Source organism: Serinus canaria, chromosome 28, assembly GCF_022539315.1.
Source record: "Serinus canaria isolate serCan28SL12 chromosome 28, serCan2020, whole genome shotgun sequence".
Classification (NCBI taxonomy): Eukaryota; Metazoa; Chordata; class Aves; order Passeriformes; family Fringillidae; genus Serinus; species Serinus canaria.
The window spans coordinates 867,058-884,964 of record NC_066341.1 but is presented as its reverse complement, the minus strand read 5'-3'; the positions used below and the strand labels follow the sequence as shown (position 1 = coordinate 884,964).

At 55.0% G+C, this 17,907-nt stretch overlaps 1 protein-coding gene across 1 annotated transcript in view; it reads left to right on the top strand.

Annotated features, from left to right (window-relative positions):
- The first annotated feature begins 8,614 nt into the window (after window positions 1–8,614).
- The window catches only part of LOC108963608 (fibrillin-2-like), a 33,638-nt gene continuing 24,345 nt past the window's right edge, over window positions 8,615–17,907 (top strand). Inside the window, exons 1-2 of the mRNA XM_050985936.1 lie at window positions 8,615–8,891; window positions 10,599–10,911. Of these exons, the coding sequence (XP_050841893.1) occupies window positions 10,745–10,911 (167 nt within the window). The 5' untranslated portion in view covers window positions 8,615–8,891; window positions 10,599–10,744. The remainder of the gene's footprint in view (window positions 8,892–10,598; window positions 10,912–17,907) is intronic.

Below are 17,907 nucleotides of genomic sequence, written 5' to 3'. Positions count from 1 at the left end.
TAATGCCTGCAAGGCAACAAAATAATGATGCAACTCCCCCGGGGAGGTGGAAGGGTCTTTGCCAAGCAGCTCAGACACAAAGGCTCTGCTGTGTGAGCTTCCTGAGAGGAGGCTGCACAGATCTCCTGGAATGACTGGAATCGTGGAATCCCAGACTCCCAGAGCGATTTGGGTTGGAAGGATCCAACCCAACCCCTCCATCCTGGTGCAGGAAGTGGGCAGTGGATCCCAGGTTTTGCTGCACACAAATTTCTTCCCATCCCTTTTGGGTCTCGCTGTGTTTTCCAGAATCTCCTTCAAATGTGTCCTGGAGGTTTTGGATTCTTCCCAGACCAGTCCCACCAGCACCCATCCAGACCCTCAGGTTTGGGATAAACTGATAAAAACTGATAAAAAACCTCTGGAAGCAGGAATCCTCCAGTCCTCCATGGCAGGAGGGGAGTTTGGGACCTGGATATCACCCACGAGGTGATGTTTGCAGGGCAGGACAGCTGTCCTTGGGCTCATTTGGATGAAATTTGTTCCCCTCTTCCTTCGAGAGGCAGAGTGGGGCTCTGCTCCAGCATTTGGGATGTCCCAGGGAGGCCACGGGGCTGGGTTTGCTGCTGGGGAGCAGAATCCAGTGTTTTTGTGGCCCTGGGCTGCAGCTGTGCCATGGCCAAGCTGCTGCACACAGGCTGAGCTGGGGCAGCTCCAGCCTTGCCTGGGTGGTCTGGCAGCTCTGGAGCTCCAGACTCTCCTTGTGCAGCCCCTTCCAGGGGAGAATCCCGGGACAGGGAGGGATGTGCAAGCAGGAGGAGAGCTGGGAGGGTTTGCATTTACCAGCTGATGCTGCACCAGGAGCAAATCAAACCCTCTGGATGTCCTTGGGGCAGCAGCAAATCCACACTGGGAGGAGAGTTCCAGCCACCCCGATGCTCAGCCTGACTGGTGAGCCATGGAATCACAGAATATTCCAGGCTGGAAGGGACCCCCAAGGACCACTGAGCCCAACCTTGGATTAAATGGCCCCTTTAACCTGGAATTCTGGGGTGGTTTGGGTTCCAGGGACCCTCAGAGCCCATCCAGTGCGATCCCTGTCGTGGGACGCCTTCACCTCCGTGTGACCACAATGGGCAGAGGGATGGAGCTCCTCTCCTGTGAGGAAAAACGGGAATCAGGCTGATCCAGGCCTCAGGAACCCTGACAGGACACAGATTTTCATTTAATCACCCCCTGTCAGCAGCTCCTCAGCCTTTGCTCGCAGCTGTTCTCCCATCCTGCTGAAATCCCAGCAGATTTTCCATGCAGGATCCAGCACCTCTGGTCTCTCTGTTTCCATCTTCCTCTTCCTGCCTGAATTCCCAAGCTGTGAACCCAAAGGAAGGGCTCTCCCCACACCAAACAAGGTGCAGATTTTGGTATTTTTCTCCAATATTTTCCCTTCCTTTTCCCATTTTTGCTTCACCACAGGGTCCTGCTCAGCTGAGGGCGAAGGGCAGAGACCCGTGAGTAACCCTGCAGTGCCACCCTTGCCCTCTGCCCCCATGAGTGACCCTGCAGTGCCACCCTTGCCCTCTGCCCCCGTGAGTAACCCTGCAGTGCCACCCTTGCCCTCTGCCCCTCCATGAGTAACCCTGCAGTGCCACCCTTGCCCTCTGCCCCCATGAGTGACCCTGCAGTGCCACCCTTGCCCTCTGCCCCTCCATGAGTGACCCTGCAGTGCCACCCTTGCCCTCTGCCCCCCGTGAGTAACCCTGCAGTGCCACCCTTGCCCTCTGCCCCCCATGAGTAACCCTGCAGTGCCACCCTTGCCCTCTGCCCCCATGAGTAACCCTGCAGTGCCACCCTTGCCCTCTGCCCCCATGAGTAACCCTGCAGTGCCACCCTTGCCCTCTGCCCCTCCATGAGTAACCCTGCAGTGCCACCCTTGCCCTCTGCCCCCCTGAGTGACCCTGCAGTGCCACCCTTGCCCTCTGCCCCCCGTGAGTGACCCTGCAGTGCCACCCTTGCCCTCTGCCCCCCATGAGTAACCCTGCAGTGCCACCCTTGCCCTCTGCCCCCCGTGAGTAACCCTGCAGTGCCACCCTTGCCCTCTGCCCCCATGAGTAACCCTGCAGTGCCACCCTTGCCCTCTGCCCCCATGAGTAACCCTGCAGTGCCACCCTTGCCCTCTGCCCCTCCATGAGTGACCCTGCAGTGCCACCCTTGCCCTCTGCCCCCCGTGAGTGACCCTGCAGTGCCACCCTTGCCCTCTGTCCCCCTCCTGGACCTCTCCAGTCCCTGTGGATTTATTCCTTTGCTCCTCCTTGTGCCAGCTGATGCTCTGGGCATAGATTGGGCACCACATTCCTGGGCATGGACGTGGCTTTTCCTCATCTGTTGGCACTGGGAGACAAAAGAAGGATCTTTTCCATGAGGAATGGCTCCAACCTGTGCCTGCTCATGCCTTGGATGTGCTTGGAAGTGCAGAGCTCTGCCCCACCCTCACCTTCAGGAGAATCCAGTGTGGATTCACCCTCCCAGGGTTTCTCCAAGGGAGATCAATGTTCCAGCTTTCCCTGAAATCTCCCTCTTGTTTTCCCTTGCAATCAGCTCACGTGGAATTCTCACCTGCCACGGGGGGAAGGTGCTTGTGTGGTCACTTGTCCTAAAGAAAATCCCAGCTCCTCTATCTGAAAGTGGTTTTATTTTATTTTTTAGGCTCTGCCTTGGCAGATCCAGGCAGTGAGTGGCTGGAAATGCTGCCCACGGCCCCGAGCAGGAGTTCCTGGGATCTGGGGAGCTGGGCCAGGGCTCTCCATCTGCTCCAGCCCCGCTGCCAAGCTCAACTCCTGTGCTGCAGATCCCACAAAGGGGAGAAAAGAGCCACGAAAAACCCTCGGAAAACGGGAAACTCGGAATTCAGCCGAGGGCAGAGGGAGTGAGGTGGGGCTGGGGCAGACAGATGTGGTGGGGAGAGTCACATCTGCCTGGGGAGCTGGTGGGGACACTCCAGACCCCAGGAACGAGGGCTGGACGTGCCTCCAGCCCACCTGAGGGCAACAAGAAAGGTGTCTGTATCCCTGCTTGGAATTTCACAGGAAATGGAGGGATCACCTTACTCCTGGCAGGAGAAAGAGGCAATTTTCCTTCTAAATCAGGCAGCTCCCGTGTCAAAAGTTCCACAGCGAAATCCCACTGCACTCAGAGCAGGGCTTTTTATGAATAAAATCTTAATAAATGTCCAGGGCTTGATTTTTCGCAGCAGCCTGGCCTGGCTTTGATCTCCCCTTGCCTGGGCTCAGCCCCTGCCAAGCCAAAGAGGGAAAAAGTCCCTTTCGCCGGGTTTGAAGCTAAGGGTGTTTTTCTAAAGCCCTTGGCTGTGGAGCCGTGTGTGATACATCATCCCTCGGCCCCATCCCTCCTCTCCCAAATCCAGAGCACACACTGAAACAATTTCCCTGTGGTTTCCCTCCTTGGTGGAGTCGAATTCCTAGAAAACAAAAGGAATGTTGCAAGCCTGGTCACAAGCACCGAGGCTGGAAATGTTACCCAGGGCGGGGCTGATCCCCCCGGAGGTGGCACCTCGGTGCCATCCCCGCACCCGGTGCCAGCCCCGCACCCCGGTACCAGCCCCTCACCTCTGTGCCAGCCCCGCACCTCGGTGCCAGCCCCGCACCTCGGTGCCAGCCCCTCACCTCGGTGCCAGCCCCTCACCCCGGTGCCAGCCCCGCACCTCGGTGCCAGCCCCGCACCCGGGTGCCAGCCCCGCACCCCGGTGCCAGCCCCTCACCCCGGTGCCAGCCCCTCACCCCGGTGCCAGCCCCTCACCTCGGTTGACCAGCCCCCACCCCGGTGCCAGCCCCCCTCACCTCGGTGCCAGCCCCCGCACCCCCGGTGCCAGCCCCCCACCTCCGGTGCCAGCCCCGCACCCCGGTGCCAGCCCCTGCACCCCGGTGCCAGCCCCTCACCTCTGTGCCAGCCCCGCACCCCGGTGCCAGCCCCTCACCCCGGTGCCAGCCCCGCACCCCGGTGCCCAGCACCCTCACCCCCCCGGTGCCCAGCCCCTCACCTCTGTGCCAGCCCCTCACCTCTGTGCCAGCCCCTCACCTCGGTGCCAGCCCCGCACCCCGGTGCCATCCCCTCACCTCGGTGCCATCCCCTCACCCCGGTGCCAGCCCCTCACCCCGGTGCCAGCCCCTCACCCCGGTGCCATCCCCGCACCTCGGTGCCAGCCCCGCACCCCGGGAATCCCTCATTCCTCCCATGGGTGGGTCAAAGTCGGGGGTTTCTCCAGCCCTGGGAATGGCAGGATTTAGGGAGGATTTAGGGAATTCTTCTGGCTCTTTGCCCCAGCCCTGAGGTCTGACCTGGCCGAACTCTTGGGATGGGCACAGACTCATCCCAGCCAATCCCCAGGGAATGCAGGGGCAGGAATTCCTCCCTGGGAGGTGCTGGGATGGATTCCCAGAGAAGCTGTGCCTGCCACAGGGATCCCTTGGGATGGATTTTGTGTTTGGGATTTTTTTTTTTTGGTACATTTTAAGGGCGTCTGGACAAGGTGCAGGAGCAGATTTGTGTGGATCATCCCAGGAGGTGCCAGGAATTCCCTGCTGCCAGGAGATGGGATCATTCCCATCCTTGGGATCACCTGGGCTCATCCTCTGAATCCTCAGGAGCCCTCGTGTCCACACGGGGCCTTTTAAATGTGTTTTTGGCAAGCAGAGGTCACTGGACTGAGCCAAAGGTGAGGCAGGAAGGTGATTATTGATCATAATCAATAATCAATCAGGCTGATTATTGATTTAAGGTTGGGGGGGAGGAGAAACCAGCCTGGTGGTGTGTGGGGCTGGGAAGCCAGGGAAGGAGTTAATGCTGAGGAACAGTTTCCCTGAGGAGAGCTCTGTCTGGGCTGGTTCCTGAGTGCCTCTCAGTGCCTCTGTGCTGCTCTGCTGCCACTTCTGAGCTCCAATTCCTTCTGAAATTCCAGGGGGAGGTTCTGGAAATCCTGAGCAGTGCAGGTCCAGCGTGTCCTCGTCCCCGTGCCCCCCTCAGCCCCTTTTAGCCCCTTCCCAGGAATAAATCCCTCCCTGGTCACTCTCTGAGCAGAGTGACCAGGACACAGCAGCAGCAGTGTCCCCCTCACATTCCCTGCCAGGACTGCAGCACAAGAGCCTGGATTTGCTGTTTGCTTTCTTTCCCCTGATTTTTCCTGAGATGACATCACGGTTCAGAGCTGTTGCTGCCCTGACAGCACTGGTGTCACCCTGGCAGAAGCCACACGGGCTAATTTTAGCCCAGGCAGTTTTTAGGTGACACTTTTTTAATAAAGGCAGGAATGGAAAAGTTCAAGGGGCTCTCAGGCAGCCTGGTGGGGGTTCCTGACAGGCCCTGAACCAGCTCGGCTTTGATGCAGAAATGAAGGGAAGAGGTGAAGGAATCAGGGCTGACACCCAAATTCCCAGCTCTCCTCAGACCTGGGAGATCAAAGGATCCTGGAATGATTTGGGTTGGAAGGGAACTTAAATCTCATCTCCCCCCTCCCCTTCCATGGCACACACTCCTCCCTCTGTGCCAGGGGGCTCCAGCCTGGCCTTGGGCATTCCAGGGCTCCAGGGCAGCCACAGCTGCTCTGGGAATTCCATCCCAGCCTCTCCCACCATCACAGGGAGGAATTCCTTCCCAATATCCCACCCAACCCCCCTCTCTGTCCGTGGAAAACCATTCCCTGGGCCCTCCATCCCTTGCCCAAAGTCGCTCTCCGTGTTCCTTGTTGCTCCTTCAGGCACCAAAAATCCACAGCTGGGGCACCCCGAGCTCCACTTCTCCAGCTGGACAATCCCAGTTCCTGATTTCCCAGTTCCTGATTTCCCAGTTCCTGATTTCCCAGTTCTTGATATCCCAGTTCCTCATATCCCAGTTCCTGATTTCCCAGTTCCTGATTTCCCAATTCCTCATATCCCAGTTCCTGATATCCCAGTTCCTGATATCCCAATTCCTCATATCCCAGTTCCTGATTTCCCAGTTCCTGATTTCCCAATTCCTCATATCCCAGTTCCTGATATCCCAATTCCTGATTTCCCAATTCCTCATATCCCAATTCCTCATATCCCAATTCCTGATTTCCCAATTCCTGAATTCCCAATTCCTGAATTCCCAATTCCTCATATCCCAATTCCTGATTTCCCAATTCCTCATTTCCCAATTCCCGATTTCCCAATTCCTGAATTCCCAATTCCTGATTCCCAGTTCCTGATTCCCAGTTCCTGATTTCCCATTTCCTGATATTCCAGTTCCTGATATCCCAATTCCCGATATCCCAATTCCCGATATCCCAATTCCCGATATCCCAATTCCCAATATCCCAATTCCTGGTATCCTTTCCTCCCAGAGAAATGCCATGAGCTTGCTGACCATGAAGATGTGAACGTTGAATTTAACAACTTTTAAAGCAGCTTTCAGCCCCTCCCTGGGCATTTCCACCATTCCAAATGCATTAACGAATGAGGATCTCTTCCCGTTTTCCCACAGGATTCTCCCACCTGGAGCTCCCCAAAATGAGGAGATTGGATCTTTTTCTCTGCCCTCCCTTGCATTATTTATTGCTCAATGTTCCACCTGCTTGCACAGGAGACATGGCAGAAATTCCTGAATCCAAACTGGGAAAACTCCTAAATCCGTTCTGGGGTTGTTAAATGGTTTGGACAGATAAGGAATCATCTGCAAATATTTGATTTCATCAGTGGTGAAGTTACAGGCTGTGCTTTTTCCTGTTCTGAACAACGTTTTAGAAGCTTGAATAAATACAATAATTGAAAATTAATTAAAAAGCCCTTTGAAACCAAATGTGTGTTATCTAAAATAAAAATTCTGTGTTCAGGTCAGACTAAAACATTCATCAAATCACATCAAATCTCCCCCAAACGACTCCTCCTTTCTCTTCACTTCTCACTCTGCTCAGGGCAGCAGAAAACTCAATTCCTCTGCAGGTTCTGCCCCAAGCACGTCATTAATAACAATAATAATAATTAATTACAAGAATTCTTCTGCTGTGCTTCCGTCATGGCGAGTGAAATCCTTCCTGGGCAGTTTGTGACAGCCCCTTGAGCTGGGCCTAAGCCGGGTTTGGGGCAGGAAAATCCCATTTTGGCTCTTTTTCCCCATGGGATGTGCCAGTCCTGCCCGTCCCAGGCAGGCAGAGCCCAGGTGGGTTTAGACAGGAATGGGGGCAGGACTGGGAATGGGATGGGAATGGAGTGGGAATGGGAATGGGAATGGAATGGGAATGGAGTGAGAATGGGAATGGGAAGGGGAAGGGGAATGGAATGGAATGGGAATGGGAATGGGAATGGGATGGATGGGATGGGAATGGGAATGGGATGGGAATGGGGGTGGGAATGGGAATGGGATGGGAATGGGAATGGGAATGGGAATGGGATGGGAATGGGCATGGGACTGGGACTGTGATGGAATGGGAATGGGCCTGGGATGGGAATGGGCTGGGGATGGGGATGGGGATGGGGCTGGGGATGGGATGGGGCTGGGCTGGGATGGATGGGCTGGGCTGGGACTGGGCACTGGGACTGGGCTCGCTGGGCGGGGCCGGGGCCTGGGACTGACTGGGCTGGGCCTGGGCCTGGGATGGCTGGGCAGGGGACTGGGCATGGGAGGGCATGGGGGTGGGAATGGGAATGGGATGGGAATGGGGATGGGAATTGGAGTGGGAGTAGGAGTAGGAGTAGGAGTAGGAGTAGGAATGGGATGGATGGGAATGGGAGTAGGAGTAGGAACTGGAGTGGGAATGGGAATTGCAGTGGGAATTGTCCCCTGGCAGAGCTGTTCCCTGACCGGCTCTCCCTTTGCCATCCCGCAGGGTCGCTGTTAATTAGGCCAATGTTAATTAGGCCGAGCCTCTCCTGGAGCAGGGCTGGGAACAAAGGAAGGAGGAGAAGGGCTCGGGCTCTCCTGGGATTGGGGAATGGAGCCGATGGCTGCAGCTGGAGCCTCCCGGGCTGGAGCAGTGTGGGGTCACCCTGGGCCACCCTTGGGTGTCCCTTGGGATCCTGCTTGGTGCAGGAGCTCCCCTGAACGCCTTGGAGCTGGAAATCAGCCGGATTTGGGCTTTCCCGGGAGGATCCTGGGCTTGCACGGCTGGGAAAAGCCGTGGGTGTGCAGTGGCACGGAGCAGAGAGAGGATTTATGGGCATTTTATTCTATTTGAAGAAAAGCCATCGGTGGTGAGGCCTACAGCAAGAGGCAGAGGAAAATTGGGGGGTTTTTGGTTTTATTGTTTTGTTTTTTCACAGAGCCAAAAAATGAAGTCCCAAGTGTCAAAGTTCTTCCTCAGAAGGAAGACTGAACATCTGCATCAGGCTTTTCTTTTTAAAATGATTTCTGTTGAGAAAATACTTCTTAAACCCTCCAAGGTTTTTCTCCTCTGGAGCCAAGGTGACTTTTGGGTGTGAAGATCCTGGGCTGGGTCACCTATTCCTTCAGAAATCCATCTTCAGGCCAGTCACACTTCATTGTTTCACACTAAAACCGGGAGAACCATCCGCCAGAAAAGCGCTTTTCACTCCCCACTTCCCCTGCTGTACCACACCCCCGAAATCACGGCTGGACCCCAATTAACCCCCGATCCCTGTGGAGTGTCAGGAGCCGGAATTGGGGCTCACAGCCTCGGGAAGAGCCCGAGGTGCCACCGGCGGCCGGGGCTGCAGCCCAGCTCTCCCCCAGCCCCTCCTCGGAGAATTTTGGCTGGAGGATGCTGGGCTGAGCTACTCCCACCGCCCGGGCCCTCCCCCTGGCCCGGCTGAGGCTGTACCTTTTCTGCTCTGCCCAGGAGTGAGCCCCGCAGTCCTTCTGTCCTGCCCAGACCTCCGCTGAACAAAGGAGAGCTCTGGGCACATCCCCAGCCCCGGCACTCCAAGGTATTTCACACTTTCCACCTCCCTCCGCAGCTCCACAGCTGATTTCTTTCCTCTTTATCGCTTCCTTTCTCTCTTTGATTGTGTCTCGCACTTTTTTATTTGATTTTATTTTATTTTTAATTGATTTCATTTCGCGCTCACAGCCTTGCCTTGGAAATGTTTTCCTGCTTCCTTCCCAACCGGTTTAAAATCTGATTTTTAGGGCTCGGTTCTCTCAGGGCTTTCTCAGTGCCTTTCTCTCAAGTGGGGTTTGCTGGAATTTCTCAGCGCTGCAAAGAACTTTTGGAGGCTTTTATTCCATTGAAGCTGCGACTCTCTGGCGGCTGTAAATGACTTTTCCATGCCTGTGTGAGCTCTCCGGGAATGTCCCGTGTATCGATCATTTGTCAGGCTCCTCATCCCCCCGCGGGGAAATGGATGCAGCTGGAATTCCTTCGCTTTAAACCGCTGGAGTGCGAAACTTTTGGTGCTTTTTTCTTTAATTATTTTAGGGTTTTTTTTAATTTTTTTTTTTTTTTTGCCACTCTTTCCTCCCTGTGCCCCTTTCCTCGGGAGCCGCGGGACAGGGAAGGAACACTCTGCCTTTTGTGTGGCTGGAGATAAGCAGAGCTCGGGGGGCTGCAGGGAGGGCATTTCTTTGTCTCCTCTCCCCTTCCCACCCTCCTCACTCCCTGCGTGTGAAACCTTAGAGCCTGAAACATTCCTGCCCTCAAGAGCTGAGACATTCCCAGCTGGGACGCTGGGAGCAGCCAGGGAAATTGAACTTTGAATGATTTTTAATTATTTCTTCATAATTCTTAGGGTTTGGGTTTTTCTTTCTTTTTCTTTTTTCTTTTTTTTTTTTTTTTTCTGGTGGGTTTTTTAGTTTTTTTTTTTTTTTTTTAATTTTTTTTTAATTTTTTTGGTTCAGACACATTTTCTGTCCTGTCTGGGCTGATTTTGGAGGCTGGGCTGGCCCGGGAAAGCTGCAGTGGGAGAGCAGGGGGGACAGTCAGGGGTGGCTCGGGGGCCTCTCCTTCCCCACCCGGGGCCTCTCGCAGCACAGATTGTTCCAGGAGGATTCCTCATTCCTGCAACACCAAATTTTGGGGGTCCTGAGGTGAGAGCTGCCCCCCGAGCAGGGAGGAGGAGGAAGGATGGGCTCCCCACGGGCAGAGCTGGGGGATTTGGGAGTGCTGGGATCCCTTTTGAGCCTTTCCCTTGGGATTCCTCATCTCCTCCCCCCTGATCCCAGCCTTGCCACCCCTGCCTTGTCCTCAGCCCCCCGAAATCACCCACCCCATCCCAGGGGCCACCCCCAGGACACCCCTGGGGGGTCAGTGCCGTGCCAGGGGCTGTCCCCATGCCAGGACAGATGTCCCCTCATCCCCATGGATGAGCTGGCATCTCCTGGAGCAGCAGAGCAGAGCTGTGGGATGATGCCCATGGGCAGGAGCTGCTCTTTCCTGACCTTCTCCTCTTGCCTTGGAGGACTTTGGCTGCTCTTTGTTTCTCCACCAGGAAAATCCGTGTGAGAAATCCAGGAAAATCAGCTCCTGGGCATCTCCTGGCTCCCAGCTCTGGGCAAAGGAAGATTTGGCACTGGGGAACCTGGGTGGGCCTGCCTGACCCCCTGGATCACCTCCAGGAGGGGCTGCCTGGGCTGATCAATGACTTTACAAACTGGAAACTCCTTCAAAAGTCTCTTTCCCTCTCTTCTCCTTCCAGAAAGGGAACTCCAGGACGGGTCCTTGGCACCCGGGGGCTGCTGCCAAAATCCATCCTCCTCCTCCTCCTCCTCCTCCTCCTGCACGGGCAGCAGGGAGCCTGCAGCTGGACAGAGCTCTCGGGGGACTCCTGGAATTGGGGCCAGCATGGGGGATTGGTGGCTGGCCAGGCTCCTGCTGGGCTGCACGGCCGTGCTGGCCGTGGCCCCGGCGCGGGGACAGTTCGAGGGTGACCTGCAGACAGACAGATTCGCTGCCTACGAGGAGAGACCCCCGAGCAGGGTGAGGAGAAGGGGCCAGGACTCGCTGCGAGGGTGAGTTGGATTCTCCTCTCTTTGGAAAAGCAGATTTTGGGTTGCTGGCAGAGCACACACGGAGCTGGGCTGGCAGGGTTGCCGTTCCCTGAGCTCGAGGAGGAGGAGCTGGATCTGGGAGGATCCCGTGGGAGCAGTGCTGGGCTCTGAGCTCCTTTTGGGGTCACCTGGAGAGCCCCCACACCCACCTGGTGGCTGGGTTGGGCACAGAATTCCCAGACAAGCTGGGGACATCCCATCCCTGGGAGTGTCCCAGGCCAGGCTGGACAGGACTGGGAACACCTGGGCCAGTGGGAGGTGACCCTGCCATGGCAGGGGTGGCACTGGGTGGCCTTTAGGGTCCCTTCCAAGCCAGCCCATTCCATGCCAGGCACTGGTGGCAGTGCCACATCCCTGGGGGATGTTGTCACCTCGGGGTTTGTCCCTGGGGTCCCTCTGGCTGTGCTGGGAGGGGTTTGCCCCTGGGAGGGGGCCTGCTCAGTCCCTTGGGGCAGCTCCTGCTCCCTCCCAGATTTGGGGCCATTCCCCACCTGAGGAGGGAGTCCAGGCCCAGCAGGAGAGCCCGGGCTGAGCTCAGCTCTGCTGCTCCAGGATGGTTCCTGGCCCCTGCTGCTCTGGGCTTATTTCAAGTTCTTTGAAGCCCATCTGGCTGCAGCCCCTGGGCAGGAGCAGAGAGGGATCCGTGCATGGGGCTGGGCAGTGCCAGGGGCTGGGGAATGCTGGAATGCTGCTGGGATGGGGGCACTGCCCCAAAAAAGGGCTGGAGCCCAGGTGGGGATGGAGGCATCTCCTGGAATTCCAGCCTGTCCAGATGGAGGCATCCTGGAATTCCAGCCTGTCCAGATGGAGGCATCTCCTGGAATTCCACCCTTTGGGGATGGAGCAATCTCCTCCTGGAATTCCAGCCTGTCCAGATGGAGGCATCTCCTGGAATTCCACCCTTTGGGGATGGAGCAATCTCCTCCTGGAATTCCAGCCTGTGGGGATGGAGCAATCTCCTCCTGGAATTCCAGCCTGTCCAGATGGAGGCATCTCCTGGAATTCCAGCCTGTGGGGATGGAGCAATCTCCTCCTGGAATTCCAGCCTGCTTGGAAGGGAATCCTTGAAGCAATTCTGGGATGTTTAGTTATGGATCAGTGTTGGGAGGTTGGACTTGCTGATCTCAGAAGTCATTTCCAAATTTAATCGTTCTGGGATCTTCCTTGGCCTGGCTTTTGCTGCTTTAAGGCCTCAGGAATCCTTTGCTGCTGTGGGATTTCCCTTTGGGAAGAGCAGATCAGTCCCAGTTCCAGGTTTGCTTCTCTCAGAGTGGCCAAAGGAGGGAAATGTCAATGGAGGCTGGCTCAGTGTTTAAATCTGGGGTTGTTCCACCCCGTGGGCACGTGGGTGACCCTGGCAGCTGCATTTTGTGGAATTATCTCTTCCCCAAAGCCACCCAGTGAACATTTAATCCCATTTATCCCTGGTGTTCAGCAGCTCAGGACACCTCTGCAAATATTTGCTGTGGCTTTGCCTTGCCCAGCTTTCCCTTTCAGGGAGATCAACCAGCTCCAGGCTGGCCTCAGCCTTCCCTTGGCTCCAGGGCTTGCAGGGAGGAATCTGGAATTCCAGAGTGGAATCCAAACCCAGCTGAGCTCAGCTGTGTCCCTGGGCACCACCCTGGGCACCACCCTGGGCACTGCCCTGGGCACTGGGGTTGCTGAGAGGGGGTCCAGAGATGTGGATGTTGGGTCTGGATGGAGGAAGATGGACAAAGGTTGGGGATTTGTTGGATTTGAGGGTGGAGCAGGGCAAGGTCCTGGCTGTTCTCCCTTGGGAAAACCTTCCCAGGGCCCTGGGCTGGCTGCAGCTCTGCTTTATTTGTCCCTGAAGGAATTTGGTGTCCCCAGTGAGAGTTAATCCGAGTTTTCCCTTCCCACACCTTTTATTCCAGCTCCCAAAAATCTTTTACAAGGTTTTCCTGCCATCCCTGGAGCATTTTATCCACGTTTTCCTTCCCCCAAAGCCTGGTGAGGGACAGACACATCCGAGGCCTCCAGGGACAGCCACCAACCCTGACCAGATTTGGATTTTTCCCTTTCCTTTGGGGATTTTTCCCTTCCCTGCTGGGTTGATGGTTGGGATGATCTCGGAGTTGTTTTCCAGCCCTGATTCTCCTGGGATTTTTCTTTGTCTGTGCCTCCTTTTCTCCCTCCATCTCCAAATTCTGTTGCTTCCCAAACTGGACGAGAAAACAAAACCCCACCAGAACTTCAGAGAGGGGAAATGGGTCTCAGGTGATTTTTAGGGAGTTTTTTTAAACTCTGGGAGATAAAAAACACCCAAACATTGGTTCAGCTTCTCTTCAATATCACCCACAAGTGGCACAAACCACTTCCTGTGGGTTTTGTAGAATCCCAGCGTGGTTTGGCTTGGAAGGACCTCAGAGATCATCCAGAATCCATAAAATCCCATAAATCCTGGGAGGGAGGAGCTGCTCCCAGGGGCTCCAGGTGCCAACACGAGCTGTCCCTGCTGCTGCCCCTGCTCCAGGGACCTTGGAGGGGCTTTGGGAAGGAGTTCAGGTCCAAGAGTGGCTCTGTTTCTGCTGGAATTGTATTTATTTGGAGCTCATTCCCATCCCAGCCTCCTTCAGTAAAGGGAAAAGCACGAAATAAATGCAAAGCGGGGATTAAATGCAAAATAAACAAGCCTCTTATCCAGCCCTGCTTTCCCAAATAACAATTAATAAAGGCATGGGGAGCAATAAATCCCAGCCCAGGCCCAGCTTTAATCCGGCCTTAAACCCATTAAAGGAGAGACAATTTCAAATGAGCCTCTCCTGCAGGGCCCAGCCCTGGCAAATCCCCTCTGGGGCAGGGCTGGGATGGGATTGTGGCTCCATTATTGCTCTAATGAACTCCTGGAGCAGTAAGCAAACCATAATCCAGGAGCAGGGATGTGTGGAGCCGAGGGGAGCAGGGCTGGGCTGGGCTGGCACTGCCATTCCCCCTGTCCAGGCAGGGATAAAGGCCTGGCTGCACCCCCAGCTCGTTAGCTCCAGCCCGTTAATTACCCTGCCAGTGAGAAATGGGTGGGGAGGGGGTGTAGGAGAGGAGTTGGTGGCACCCCTGCCCTGAGGGCAGCACTCAGAGGGGGACAGATTAACTGGGGGGGAAAGGGAGTGGGAGCAGCTTCCAGATGATTCCTGACACAACCTCATTTTCCACCGGGGGATGGACAGGGAACAGGAGCTCAGGGATCTCCAAACCATCCTGAGCTTGGAATTTCCACTGGGAATGATCAGGGAACAGGAGCTCAGGGATCTCCAAAACCTCCCTGAGCTTGGATTTTCCACTGGGAATGATCAGGGAACAGGAGCTCAGGGATCTCCAAACCATCCTGAGCTTGGATTTTCCACTGGGAAAGATCAGGGAACAGGAGCTCAGGGATCTCCAAACCATCCTGAGCTTGGATTTTCCACTGGGGGATGGACAGGGAACAGGAGCTCAGGGATCTCCAAACCATCCTGAGCTTGGATTTTCCACTGGGAATGATCAGGGAACAGGAGCCCAGGGGGGTCTCCAAAACATCCCTGAGCTTGGAATTTCCACTGGGAATGATCAGGGAACAGGAGCTCAGAGATCTCCAAAATCCCCCTGGGCTTGGAATTTCCACTGGGAATGATCAGGGAACAGGAGCTCAGGGATCTCCAAAACACTGAGCTGGAATTTCCATGGGGGATGGACAGGGGAACAGGAGCTCAGGATCTCCAAAACATCCCTGAGCTTGGAATTTCCACTGGGAATGATCAGGGAACAGGAGCCCAGGGGGGTCTCCAAAACATCCCTGAGCTTGGAATTTCCACTGGGAATGATCAGGGAAGTGCTGGAGTGCAGAACAGGAGCCCAGGGGGGTCTCCAAAACCTCCTTGAACTTGGATTTTCCACCATGGGATGGACAGGGAAATGTTTTAGCTGCAGAACAGAAAATCAGGGATCTCCAAAACCTCCTGAACTTGGATTTTCCACTGGGAATGATCAAGGAAGTGCTGGAGTGCAGAACAGGAGCCCAGGGATGCAGGGGGGATCTCCAAAACCTCCCTGAGCTTGGAATTTCCACTGGGAATGATCAGGAAAATGTTGGAGCTGTAGAACAGAAGTTCAGAGGTTCTCCAAAATCCCCCTGGGCTTGGATTTTCTACCAGGGAATGGACAGGGAAATGTTTTAGCTGCAGAGCAGGAGCTCAGGGATCTCCAAAACCTCCCTGAGCTTGGATGCAAAGGAGGGGGAAGTGCTGGAGCTGGGATTTGGGGCCAGGGGACACAAAGGGGCCTGGCCCTGACTCTGGGCTGATGTTAAAGGTCCAGGATGGAGCTCCAGCACCTCTGGGTGTCCTCAGGGAGGGGCACAGGGGATTTCCAGCAGGATTCTCATCCGAGTCCACCCCTGACCCCGCGGTTCCACCAGGATTTTGGGAATGAAAAAGGTTTCAAAGCCAGGTGGAGGGAGGTGGCACTTGGGGACATGCCGGTGACCGTGGTGGTGGCACTGGCTGAGCACCTCAAAGTCTTTGCCAGCCTCGACAGTTCTGTGATTCTCTGAACCAAAGTGCTCCTAAGAGGCACCAGAAGTGGAAATTTCCCCTTTTTCCCCTCAATCCTGGGTTTCAGGCAGGCAGAACCCCTCCCTGGGGGCAGCTGGGAGGGGGAAGAGCAACGTTTGAAACGCTCCAAAAACCAAATTAACAAAAAAGAGCCCCAGCTTTCCCTCAGGAAAGGTGCAGCTGCAGTCCTGCCCCTGGGATCCAGGCACCTCTGGAGCACATTCCTGCCTCCAGCTCCACGTCCCAGCCTGGTTCCCTCTGCCAGGGCTGGGATACTACGAACAACACCAGGAACAACGTGCAGGCAGAGCTTGGAAACCTCTGACTCGAGACTTTTGTTGCTCAGTTTTCCTCTGGGCCCTGATTTATGTTGTGAAATGGTTGATCTTGGCCTCCTGGCCGTGGCTGGGCTCTCTTGTTTTTGGCAGGGCTGGTGAGGGAGAAATATTGGAATGGCAAAGGGATATCTGGCGGGGGAGCCAGAGGCTGTGTGGGTTTTGTCTGGAAGTTTTAAGGGCTGTGTTTGAAGTTTTGATTTATTTTCAGAATTTAAGGAGGGAGAAGAAAAAAAAAAAAATTAAAAAAAAAAAAAAAAAAAAAAAAAGGAAGAGTTGGTAGTGCTGCATTCCAAATGAAAGTGTGAAGTAGTTCCTGGAAATCTGGTGGATTTTTAGTCTTTTTTTCAAAGGTTCCTTGCTGGTTTGTAGGGGTGGAATTAAATGTGCACCAAGAAGGGAGATTTTCCTGCCCTCTCTCAGAGCGGGTGTGGGAGGAGCCCAAGGAAGGGGGAAAATGCTCTTATGGACAAAGCAAAGGTGTTTAACAAGATTTTAACAGCTCCCCCCTTGCTGAAAAACCATCAAATAGAAAATGATCAGGATTGTTGGGGCTTGAACCCAGAGCAGCTGGAACCCAACCCCTGCTCAGCCTCTGCAGGACTTTCCTCCTGTGTTCCTCCATTCCCCCGATAAAACCAAATGACAATAATTAAAACTATTAATTGCATCTCCCAGAGGTGAATTGGAGCAGAATTGGAGCAGAATTGGAGCAGAATTCCCAGAGCAGCTGTGGCTGCTCCATCCCTGGAAGGGTCCAAGGCTGGCTTGGAGCACCCTGGGCAGTGGGAGGTGTCCCTGCCCCTGGAGGGGCTCTGGAAGGTCCTTCCAGCCCCCTCTGGGGTTTGGTGATCCCGTCTTTCTGGTGCTGGGTTTGGAATCTTTTGGTGCTGGCAGTGCCACACATCCAAATTCCTGCTGGAAGTTCTGAGCTCTGTGGCTTTTCCTCAGCACCTCTCACCTTTGAACCCCAGCTCGCAGAACCGAAAATAATTGGGATTGTTGGGACTTGAGGCCATTCCTGAACGTGCCCAGGAGCTGCTGTGGAGAAGCAGGGATGGGTTCCAGCTGGGAGGAATTCAGAAACCCCTTTGCAGCACCTTGTCCTTGTCCCCACCTTGAACAGGGCAGGTCTGGCTTTCCCAGGGGCATTTCTGGGATTTTTTTCCATTGCAAATTCCTCATCAAACACAGCCAGGCCTGGGGCAGTGAGCAGGGGCCTCCTCAGAGTGGGAATTCCCTGGAATAAACCCTGCCAGCATTTCCTGGGGGGATCTGGGCAGTGCAGGAGGGGCACACAAAGGTTTGGGATCTGCTCCCAGGCCCTGACACCATCCCAAACCCCTCGGGCTGGGAAGGGAGGTGCTTTCCCAACCCCCCCCGATGTTTGGCAGCACAGATTGTCCCCAGATTGTCCCCTGTGATCCCCACTGGGGGCTCCAGAGCTGTCCCCAAGTCATTGTCAGAGCTGATCCCAAAGGAGCAGCAAAAATCCCGAGCAAATCCTGAACTGGGGGCAGAGTGTCCAGCTTGGATGGAGAGGTGGGATCACTGTCCCTGGAAAAGCACAGCCTGAAGTTCTCCCCATCCATCTGGTTGGACTCTGAGTGTCACAATGGCAAAAAGGCTGGGGGTGGGTCAGGAATAATCCCAGAGGAAACTTCCCCCTCTCTTCCCCGAGGCAGCTTTTCCATGGATGGCAGACATCCCTCCTTTAGGCACTGAAAATCCTCATGGAAATTTTACTTTGGGAAATTTCCACAGCAAAAGGTGGCTCTGGAAGGTTGGGAAAACCTGCAGCCAGTGGTCATTGTTTAAAAAAGGTGAACAAATTGGGAATTGGCTGCTGGGGTTCCCAGCCAGCATTTCCCAGCCCAGGGCTCTGTTCCAGCGGGATTTTCCTCTTTTTCCTCCTCTTTTTTCCCTCCCTTTTTTTCCTCTCTCCTTTTCTCCCTCTTTTTCCTTCATTTTTCCTCTTTTTTTCCCGCTTTTATGTTGGCCTCTACCTTGTCCGCTTTTTTTTCCTCCTTGTCCATCTGTTTGACGCGGGCGCTTTTATTGGCACTCTTGTTTTT